Genomic DNA, 12,350 nt, shown 5'->3' on the forward strand with positions numbered 1-12,350 from the left:
AAGGTTAATAGAAATCATTAGACATTTTAAGAATTGCTATCCTAATTAATTTATTGGTAGAATGTGTAAATTTGAACGTATCTAGTGTCTTTCAAACGAAAAACCAAAATTTTTCTTAGTAAAAAAACTTACTTTTATTGTGCGATAATATTTTATGCTGAGAGATAAACCCTACTATGTAAGTTAAATGCTCAGAAGATGTTTTTTTCTATGGTGTTTGTGTTCCCAAACGGTGTTCCACTTACCATTTTTTATTCTTATTACGTTGAATTTGTTAAACTACCAAAACCATCCAAAATAAACCAAATTTTTTTCTTTTTTGATGAATTCTTCGCACAGAACACTTATTTCAATTTGCAGTGCGGTGTTGCCACCTCCTCCTGGGCGCATCAAATAGAAGTTGACGTTTTCGATTTACAATGATTACGATGTGAGTTACGGAATGAAAATCCAAACACGAAAACGACGCGATAGATATCCAATATTCCGATTTCGGGTAATTACCATTCGACTTCATCATCTCTGTTCGATTTGTTAAAAGTTACAGAATAGGGCTGGGTATTTAATTTTATTTTTTGTTATAGAATAAAGCGAATGGCTGGCATGAAAGAAACTCAACTGTCCGCAGAAATAGAACTCCTCGAAACTGATACCAAAAAGAAATGGACTCGCCCGCCAATTTCGATGAACTTCGAAGTTCCGTTTGCTCCTTCTGGCTTTAAAGTACGTTATTTGAAAGTATTCGAGCCCAAACTGAACTACTCCGACCACGACGTCATAAAATGGGTCAGGTATATCGGTAGGAGTGGACTGTATGAGACCAGATGTTAGAGTTTTTCTCCAGGATACATATTTGTGGATATATCTATATATTAAACTGAAATGATCGGGTTTTGGGACAGTATTACAAGTGATCTGAACGTGCTACGTTTTTTCTGAGGAATACGTTACGAATTTTTCGCAGAAGTATGAATTTTATACGAGGGTGGATTGATATAAAACTAGGTTTTGATAGAAAAAACAAGTTTTTGAAGTTATGCTTCTCTCTAGGCGCGATTGGGAGTTAATTTTATTATCCTGCGCGCATGCGCACATGCAGTATGGCGTTAAGTTGCTAAATCTTATATATTATAATTATTTATAAATATATTATAATTTTTGTGTCTTTGGATTTGTCTTCCTCGGGAGTAAGATAAGTAGTATTATTAAAACATTTTTATTTATACTTCACTTCGTCTGTTTGTTACCGTGAATTGTCATTATGTTCGAGAAACTATATAAACAGAGAACTCGTAGCGTTATTGGTAGAGCATTCGGCTAGAGATCGATAAGTCTTGGGTTCAAATTCCTATTCTTTTTTTATTTTTGGAAAGTGGTAAACATTAAAATTAGTTTAATATTTAAATAAAATAAAAATAAACTGTTTAAAGTATATTTATTTCGTTGAAATCATATATAATAGAAGTATAATTTCTTACGTGCGTACAAAGTACACACACATTCTTTTTTTTGTGATTAAATCGATTTATTTCTCAACATAGTCCCCTTTTAGCTCGATACACTTATAGCTCGGTTACATTGTTTAGGTTTGGAACCAGGGGAAAAAGTCGCTGGCGGCAAAATCTGTGAAATACGGTGGGTGTTCAACCGATTTATAGCCCAATTCGTGTAATTTTGCCAATGCGAGTGCCGATCGGTGAGCCGGTGCGTTGTCTTGGTAGAAGAGCACTTTTTGCGTGCCAAACCGGAGCGTGTTCGACGTAATTCGTCATAGAATAGATCCAATAATGCTGCGTAGTACTCCCCATTTATTGTTTCTCCATTTTTCAAGTAGTCGATGTGGATGATGCCCTTCGCATCCCAGATAAACAGTCGCCATCACTTTACCGGCCGAATGTGCACTTTTTGTCTTCTTCGGTAGGGCTTCGCCGCGTTTTCGCCACTGTTTCAACTGTTCCTTAGTTTCCGGTGTGTAATAATGCACCCAGGTTTCATCATCGGTGATAAATCGGCGAAAAAAATCATTCGGATCGCCCCGTATCATCGCCAAAAGCGTCTCAGAAGTGGTCACACGTTTTCGCATTTGGTCGATTGTCAGCAAACGCGGCACCCATCGTTTTTATGTCCAAATGATGATGAATAATGTGTACGCGTTCGTAGGAAATGTTTAGGGCCTCTACTAACTCACAGTGCTTGATTCGACGATCTGCCATAATCATGTCGTGGACTTTGTTGATCATTTCCGTCGTGGTGACTTCATTTGGCCTCCCGGGACGCTCATCGTCAAAAACACTCGTACCCGTACTCGTACTCGTTTCCAAAATTTTACTGTTGTTAACGAAGATGCAGCCTCGTTAACTTCGTTCTGGTCGGCTCTGATTTGCACAATCGTTCTCCCCTTTTTGTGAAACTTATCACCATACGATACTCGATTTTTCCATTCTTCCGAAAACACAAAAGTTGTTTGCTTCTGACTGCTTTAAAAACCAATCTAATAGTTTTGTGGCTTAAAATTTTGACAGACGTCATGTCATGAATGGCAAATGTCAAAACCGAGAGGAATTCTATATCAAGTAACGCCATCTACCAAAGGCTAGTTTTATATCAATCTATCCTCCTATGTTACGAATTTTATATTGATTAATTTTACCATTGTATAGTTTTCTTATTATAACTAAGTATATCTTGAAGTTGTTCCTGATTCCGACAATTTCAGTTTTATCAAGTGTTAAACGATTCTCTTTATTTTATTTGTTTTCAAAAGTACGTAAACGTAAGAATAGAAATGTTGCCGATATCCTCACAAGCGTTTAGACCCTGTACAGTTTATTGTTTGTAAAATAGGTTATCGAATTGCAAGTAGCCATGACATATATAGAATAACCGATTTTGAACGAACTTATATTGAAAATTCGTTATATTTGTCAACAGGCCAGACAAATTATAGTTGTTCTATTATATCTTTGCACAAACGTCATGATTCATATGCAAACAAGTTAAATCAAAACATTAAATGAAACGTACGTCGATATGTAATATCATTGATATGTAATGACAATTTGTAGTTTAGAAAATATTAGTTGTCTCATTAGCGTAAAAATAAATACTTACTGGAAGTAATCAAATTAAGAGAGCAACAATTAGTCGTTCTAATAATTATGTTTGAAAATAAAAATCACAATGATACACTCACCGGCAGAGAAAACGGGCACCCCAAAAAATGGGTCATTTTTAATGTCTTGTATTTCCTAAACCTGATGTCCGATTTAAGTAATTTTTTAATATGTTATAGTCTTATTCTTTATCAATATCGCTGTAATAATATTGTTGCTAGACAGGTACACTGTCATTGTATACAGGGTGTACGAATCAAACTGTGTTTTCTTCTCAAACTTTGGAACACCCTGTGGAATGTTCTAGCTTTTATAAAATACTGAAATTATAACCAAACTATAGCCTCAGGTTTTCTTAACATTCTGTTTTTTGATTCATTCGCTTATGTTGGATAATAAAAAAGTTAAGCACTTTAACAACTACCCCTGTTTTTCGTTAATACAGGGTGTTTTTAAATAAGTACGGCAAACTTTAAGGGGTAATTCTGCATGATAAAATAATGACAGTTTGCTTTATAAACGTATGCCCGCAAATGCTTCGTTTCCGAGATAGGGGGTGGTGTTGAAATTGTTCTTACAAACTGACGATTTATTTATTTCTGTAAAACGGTTTGTGATATGCAAATGAAATTTGGTAGATTTTAAGAGGTAGTTATTGCGCATTTTTTGGCATACAATTAAGAATTTTATATTCACCATTGGCGTGCATACGGGTATAAATATTTTAGATATATCCCGTATGCACGCCAATGGTAAATATATAATTCTCAATTGTATGCCAAAAAATGCGCAATAACTAGCTCTTAAAATCTACCAAATTTCATTTGCATATCACAAACCGTTTTAGAGCAATAAATAAATCGTCAGTTTGTAAGAACAATTTCAACACTCCCTATCTCAGAAACGAAGTACTTGCGGGCATAAGTTTATAAAGCAAACTGTCATTATTTTATCATGCAGAATTACCCCTTAAAGCTTGCCGTACTTATTGAAAAACACCCTGTATTGACGAAAAACAGGGGTAGTTGTTAAAGTGCCTAACTTTTTTATTATCCAACATAAGCGAATGAATAAAAAAACAGAATGTTAAGAAAATCTGTGGCTATAGTTGGGTTTTAATTTTAGTATTTTATAAAAGCTAGAACATTCCACAGGGTGTTCCAAAGTTTAAGAAAAAAACACAGTTTGATTCGTACACCCTGTATACAATGACAATGTACCTGTCTAGCAACAATATTATTACAGCGATATTGATAAAGAATAAGGCTATAACATATTAAAAAAATTACTTAAAGCGGACATCAGGTTTAGGAAATACAAGACATTAAAGTGACCCATTTTTTGGGGTGCCCGTTTTCTCTGCCGGTGAGTGTATATACAAAGACTTTTAAATAATATGAAAAAACAAATAAACAAGAAATGCAAATAAACCAATACAGCAAATGCGCTGAGCAAATGTCACTGTCACTGAAAATGATAACGTCAAAATTCATAGTAAACAAGGTATCAAAGACATGCCGTATTGTTTATCCTTGTTTAACTTGTGTTAACACTCTTTAATTACTATTTTTGCTAATTTTAATTTTTAGTAACTTTTCTCAAAACGAAATAATATGGGTCATGTAAAATTCACATTTAATATACAAACCAAATGCTAAGAAGGGCCCGTTAAGTTTTACGAAACGAAATGTATCCCTAACCAGATGTTTTTGGTGTGTTCAGTTTAACAAACCGAATTCCCCATAAAAATTACCTTATTAGACCTTATGTCAATAACTCACTTTGGAAATGCATTCGAAGACGTTTATTAAAACTGCAGAAATATTTCAAATTTTAAACGCCAGATCTAAATAATTTATCGCCTTTCTGGCCAGATGGTAGAAACACAAGCATATTAGCGTTTGTGGTCTTTTCAGCCACAGCAGTTGACCACGGGTCGCTTCACACACTCGCAGCAGGCGTTGGTCGGTCAACAAACCCTCGCTGGGCCAAACAATCAAACCCTTTTACGAGATGAATAAGCACGCCTTTTAACCAAGAATAAATAAATATATTATTGTTCGTTGTTTACACTTATTTTAATTGATTCCGTTAACCCACACCACGGAACAAACTTATTGTGGTTTCTATGGACAAGCGGCTTTTTGCGAGACCTACTCGTTTCTGTGATTATTTTACGATACTAGTTTCTGGGAGTAAAAGAAACCTAGTATACAAAGTAATTCGTGAATAATTCCATACATGTGCAAAGATACACTGGAAGAACTATACCTCATTGTTAGTTAAAAGACAAGTTATCTAAAGTTTTATAATGGAATGTGTAGGTGAGGGAATACACACAATAAGAATGAATTAAATAGCTGAAAAGTTCCAGGGAAAAGATTATAAGGGGGTGAAAAAATATTTTTTTTTGATTTTCCTAGAAAATTGCCATCTTATCAAAACCCTTCTAATACGAAAGTTGTAGATAATATATGAATCTACAAATTTCGTTATATATATTTTTTTTAAACCTCAAAGTTACCGAGAAAAAAATGAAGAAAATCGTCTCTTTTCGATATTTTCGTTTTTATTTTCATTTCTGTCAAAATTATTCAATTTTGGTGAAACTTGGCTATCACAAATTAAAAAAAAATTTGGAAGTTCCTGAGATATTCGTATTTTTTTTTTCGAAAAAGACGAATCAAATTCGAAAATCAAAATTGGAACCAAAAAATTGTTTTTGATTTCATGTAAACGTAGATTCTTCTATGAATAAAATGAGCTCTAACACAAGTAAAAAAATCAATGTGTAAAAGAAAATTGTAATAGTTAAGAAGTATATTTTCACTAAGTTTCATCAAAATTCAAAACAAAAACATTGATAAAGACCATTTTCTTTATTTTTCTTAGTACCTAATTTTAATGTTGTAATATAGATTAAAAATATTATATAATAAAATTTGTAGTCTTTCGCATTTGAAATTTTTCTTGATGGAATGTCAGATTTGTAGGAAAGTGAACTGCTGCCTCCAAACGTCCCCCCAAATAACCCCCGGAACTTTTTAGAATGTATTTTTTTGTGTATTATACCCCCACTTACCAATATCGATCATAAAATTTTAGATAACTTTTTTTCACCTTGTTTGCTCATTTGCCTGGTCCAGAGACTAAAACAAGAAATTATTTCTTTCTAAATTAATTAGTGCATCAACTTTTTTGAGTATAAGTTGGTTTAATATCTTTTAGTCTTCTCAATAGAGATCACAAGCGAGAATAGAGTTAACCCATTCGCTGCCGATCACGCACCAGCGCGTGATACGGTTACTTTAGTCAGGTGCCGTTCACGCACCAGCGAGTGATATGGTTACTTCAGTCAGGTGCCATTCAACAAAATGGCTCCTAGCCGAGTTGCATTCTCTTAGATAGGCAGGGAATGGGTTAACACTTCTGTTTATGTAAATACATGTTTAAATTTCCGTTTATTTGAATCTAAGTCACCACGTGTACACTTACCAGTGATTCAGGTCTTTTTATCCTGAAACTTCGAATCCGAAGGAGATTCAGCAGAAATTATAAAATTTAATACATTCGAACCCGCTTATAGGAATAGCCTTCGTGCCAAGCAAAAATATTCTTATAACCGGGATATTCTAATAACCGATCATTGGTTGCTAGCCGTAATAAGTGTACCGACTATACGTAATAATAGCTCACACTATGTTAATATGTATATGTATATGGTTTTATGTCTTTTTATGTCAATAATACAATAGCGTAACGTATTTATTAAAAAACCAAATTACTTTATATTATGTGGATGCATACAATAATTAATATGAAATGTATGCAATATATAGATTATGTAAATATTTTCGTATTAAAATACATAATACACTTAATAAGAAAATTACTTATTTAGTCTTGAAATATAATCGGTAATTGTAGCCTGTTTTTTTTACATAAAATACTTAGTCACTTTTGTTGCCATGAATTATTTTTTTTATGGCATAGACTTGGGTGTCATTTAGCCAGTCACAACTTTTTTTGTTGTTTAAAAATTAGAAAAATTTACAATGGTTTGGCCATCCCGAAAACGTTGTATAACTTTACAAGGGATTAGGATGGGCGAACTGTTTCTTAAAAATTTTATAACAGGCAAGTGGGTGGCCATATATTGTATAGTTTGTAGACAAAGGAAATTATTTTACGACTTAATTTGTCGGTAAACAATTAAATTCGTACTCATAAAAACGCAATAAAATATTTATTACCTACCTGACAAACCCAAATAATATAAATAAAACAACACTACAGGCCTTCGAAGCCCTTGGCGAGAAACCATAATACAAGACATAATTTAAATTTTTAGGAAATTCGAAATTGTAGGTAAAAATTTCTTCGTTGACCTGAAAAATATTCTAAAAAGCGGTATTGTTTTATTAATACGTATTTCAATAAACGAATAAATTTATTAAGGAGTAAATGGAAACGTTTCGGGACCTCGATTTATATTCCATAAACCGGGATATTCCTATAACCGGTACTCTAATAAGCGGGTTCGACTGTACAAGGGTTATGGACTAGAATGTTCAATCCATCTTGCAAGAAGGCAGCAGGCAGCAACAACTTTATTGTTGACATAAACCGTGTGTTTACCTTTTAATTAGATATAGCAGTACACCCAATACATGGCAACATTGCTTCTCCGCTTCCTACATCGGAGTCGCGCGGATTTATTCAGGCATTTGTCGATTCTACAGTGACAATGTATCTCATTCTCATAAACAATGTTGCCGATTTTAGCGTTACCTTCAGCCGCCTATCTCTAATCGAAAACTAAACGTATGGTAGGAACTGATCAGTGTGACGTTAAAAACATATCTAACGTTGCAGAACGTCAATTGAGTGATTAAAATTATTTCCAGGGCTAACCTGATCAAGGATGACTTTCAATTGAACAAGCGTATACTATTGTTCTACAGAAACAAGTCTAGAAATTCAAAACTGGTTGTTATTTGACCATTTAAATGTGTAAAAGTCAATGTTTGTTTATCGCCAGGCTATAAATGACATGTCTATCATCCCTTTAGTGTTGCTACGTATCTCTAATTGGTAGCTGATCCCTCATTAATACTCAACTACATAACCGTCCCCTCCTTAATTCGTATTTATTTGCATTAACTTGTGATCTCTATTTTGACAGATAAAAGAACGGGCACTGACTTCGTTCTTTATTTTATCTTAAAAACTGCCACATCGGAAGGTGCCCTCATGGTAAGTAACCAATAATATGGTAAGTCGGTGTATGGACATATTAAGGTATATTAGGTGTCAACGGCCTTCCAATAGGGATCTATGGAGTATCACTGAGCCGCAAGCCCTTATCCCTTGCCGTGCTGCTCCCCCGTAGGCCGATCAGACACCAGCGTATTCCATTCTAAGCCTCAGTTGCATTAGAATTTTAAACTGCTGTGTTAACTTCTTCTATTTTTCTGTTCACCGGGCCAGGATTTGAACTCACATAACTCACAGTGAAGCTATCTGACCGATGTAAGGTAATTTTTCTTAAAACACGTTAACACATTTCTTAATGTTCTTCAGGCAGCGAAAGAATAGGCTCCTTGTCGTACTATTGTTATATAATTTAGGACCAAAATGTTATTTTTTTTATTTTTACTCATTATCGTGCACTGTAGGATCTTTTTTCAGAAATCGTCTTAGAGCCATTTGGCATATTATATACCTTTCATTCCTTCATGATACCTATACCACAGTTCTAGAACCCTGTACCAGTTTGTACAGGTTTAGTGGATGAGCACCAATGTTTTTGGAGTCACTAGGTAGTTTTCTTGGTGTTTTACGTCTGCAATGCATCATAACCCTGTTGGGTCTTCGCCTTTCTGGATATTGCCTTCCATTCAGACCTATCCTGTGCCTTTCTCGTCAATTGTCTTACGTTCATAGTTTTCAGGTCGTCTTCCAACCATCTCTTTCTAAGTCTTCTTTTTTTCGTCTTCCTATCCGCTTCCATTATAATATTTTCTTTGTTAATTTTGTATCTCCTTGCCTCTGGACCTGTCTCAGCCATGGCAGTCTCTGACTTAATAAATCTTACAATAGCATGACCTTCACTCATTTCATTAATCTTATCGTTTCTTCCGAGTCTGCATGTTCCATCTTCCTCTTGCACCGTCTTGTATAGTATGACCGTCTTTGATTTGAGTTGCAACATTCACCAGATTTTATTCAATCCCAATAGCCCGATCACATTTTCTGTGGTACTTTCAAGATATTTTTTAGCTGAAAGAAAAAATACACACTCAAAACATTGAACATGTGTTCAGTTAAAGTGGACTAAGGCACCACTTGGTATCGTTCCTCATGTTACAAACTGGCATCTTTCGCCAACACACCAAAAATTAAATTGCATGTTGATCGTGCAATACTGTACTTTACCAAATATGATATTCAGGCTATGTGGTACATTGCATGAAGTAAAACTCCCATTTTCGATGCCATCTATCTTATGTAGGTACTAAAATACAATGCTTTAGTCCTTTGTAAGGTTCCTCTAACTACGTGGGTTGTACCATTTTGAAATCCACGATTTACTTGGTTCGTCAGGAGGTCAACCTTAGCTAAAGTATCTCCTCTTCACCAACACAAAGACAATCCTGTAGATCCCTACCTTGGCTAACTCTTCTCAAAGGTAGTTCGGCTAATCGCTATTACAAACAATGTTGGCACCCGCTTGGTTAGAACATTACACATCGGCGCCCAACGTGGAGCCAATAAAGTAACTTACAGTGCACAGATTCTAGAGGTGCCGTTGTAGGATGGCATCTATGCGCAGCATTATAGTCGGTGTATGAGAGAGAAAGTATTCGAAATAATGAAATAACAAATTTGATATTATTTGTTATTTCATTATTTCGAATACTTTTGTCTCTCATACACCGACTATATAATACAGCGCATAGACGCCATTTCCCACCGGCACCTTTAGAATCTCTGCACTGTACCTAAATATTTCGCAATAAAATCATCCGTGGGATGTTCGTGGGAACTCACATAAATATGTTGCTTACCTAAATTTTACACTAGACACAGGGTTGCCAGATGTGTGTATATATCCGAAAATCTTCCTCACACTGACTTACCTTATTCAGAAATTAATTTTCTTCTTTAGTAAATCAGTAAGTTTTAAAATGAATTCAGCGTACTACGTATATTAAGAACAAAAACTCTATGATTAAAACGAATGTATCAAAAAAGCCATAAATGTGCTGAATATTCATTATAATTTTGTATATTTTGTTTTAAAAGAAATATTAGAATATTAGATATATGATATTAATCTAAAACGTTACAATAATCTTATTATATTAAATTGTAAAGAAAACATTGCTTTTTTCTGTTTTGTTGTAAAATATTATGAGTACATATGATTGGATTTTATGTAAGATTGGATGTAGAAAAGCACTGTTGAATTTCATTGTCGAATAGATGTGTAATAATTTTAGGCCAAATAAAAGCTATTAAAACAAGTTTTATTGTATTATTCATCCTTAAACTGAATCAAATTTCTGCAATCATTATAGAGTTAATTGGACTCAGCGCTGACATGGGTTATATGAAGGATGAAGTGAGTTTTATGCCTGGTTGCACCAACAGATCTTAAGCTCCAGCTTAGTTAAGCTCTACTTATATTTTAATACTGGGACCACACTAGCATCTAATACCGTTAATTATCGCATTATTTGCATTAATTAGAAATATGTCTGGTAAAAAGTGTGCTTTGTGTAATGAGAGGGAGGTGGAACATATTTTGCATTTCATGGAACGATGCCCTATACTACGTCAATACAGAATGAAGTGGTTCGAAAAAAGTAGATTGGATAGGAAAGAATTGTTGGAAATGAGAGGTTTGAGCTGGAGGGAACTAGTTGGATACGCAAGGGATGCATGGATACAATATAGTGTTGGAATATATCTATTAGCCTCATGACATTCTAATGGGTAAAATTTAATCTATTTTTTTACTGCAGATTATACTTATCAATTATTAATGAGTGACCTTTTCTTATTTATTACATCTTAATTAATATTTAATTGAATTATGTTTATTTTAGGCCATGATACTCTATTCATTAAGTATGTATTTTGGTGTTTGGTGTAAGCTCATCTCAGGTAGGGAATTTCACGGGAAACTACATTTATCTTTTTTTTAATATTCATTAGTTATATGTTTTGTTAACTATTGTTATTTATAGGATAAAAAGTTGATTTATATTTTGGCCAACTCCCCAGACGACAATGGTCATGGGGGAAAAATGTTTGTTTTATTAGGAGAGCTATTACTTTAAACATTACTGTATTTTAAAACAATAAACATTTCTGAATCTGAATCATACTTAAACTGGAAAGAAGAAATAATAATAGTCCCCATTTACACCGTTACTGCAGCTTAGGACTATACAGAGCGCGCTAATAACCGGCAAAAGATGGAAAACAATACGTTGTGAAATAAAAAGAAATGAAACTAGTAGAGGTGCGATCCAAGTTTTACCGTTACTGCTTTTTCTCATATAAGCCAGTCCATGACAATAATAAACAGAGTGGGAGACAGTATACAACCCTGCTTTACACCGCTGGTAATGTCCATGGGTTCTGTTAAATTCCCGTCGTATAATACTTTTGCTTTGGTGTTTTTATAAAACAACTTCATCATTCTTAAGAATTTGTCCGGTATCCCATAACTCTCTACTATTTCCCATAATTTTTCTCTATGTAGGATATCGAACGCCTTTCTAAAGTCAATGAAGTTTAGATAGAGTTTACTTTGCTATTCCACTGACTGCTCGATGATCATTCTGAGCGTGCAGATCTGGTATATACATGACTTATTTGCTCGGAAGCCAGCTTGATTTGATCTTAATTTTATTTTATTATAAGCACTAATATCAGCATCTAATAAAATAGATACTGACATTAGTGCTCTGATATCCAAGATTTGAGAGGAGTGTATCTCTGTATTCGACAGAATATAGTATATCATAGATCTTTGTCCTCTAGTGTTTTCAAAGGTGTATTTTGTATTGTTATTTTGGCCAGTTGGTTGCTTAAACCAGTGCCAATAAAACATAAACACACACACACACACACGTATTGTTATTTATGAGGGAAAAATGTTTTATCATACATATTATTTCGTTTATGCTACGGTGGTCCGTCAAAAGGTCTCCGTATTTCCGT

The 12,350-nt window shown here is 34.2% G+C and overlaps 1 protein-coding gene across 1 annotated transcript in view; it reads left to right on the top strand.

Moving 5' to 3' along the window:
- LOC114331098 (AP-2 complex subunit mu) overlaps positions 1-10,642 on the top strand; it is a 48,832-nt gene extending 38,190 nt beyond the window's left edge. The window contains exon 8 of the mRNA XM_028280566.2: positions 585-10,642. Within this exon, the coding sequence (XP_028136367.1) occupies positions 585-831 (247 nt within the window). The 3' untranslated portion in view covers positions 832-10,642. The remainder of the gene's footprint in view (positions 1-584) is intronic.
- Positions 10,643-12,350: the final 1,708 nt, after the last annotated feature.

Source organism: Diabrotica virgifera, chromosome 5 (genome assembly GCF_917563875.1).
Source record: "Diabrotica virgifera virgifera chromosome 5, PGI_DIABVI_V3a".
In the NCBI taxonomy this organism is placed as follows: Eukaryota; Metazoa; Arthropoda; class Insecta; order Coleoptera; family Chrysomelidae; genus Diabrotica; species Diabrotica virgifera.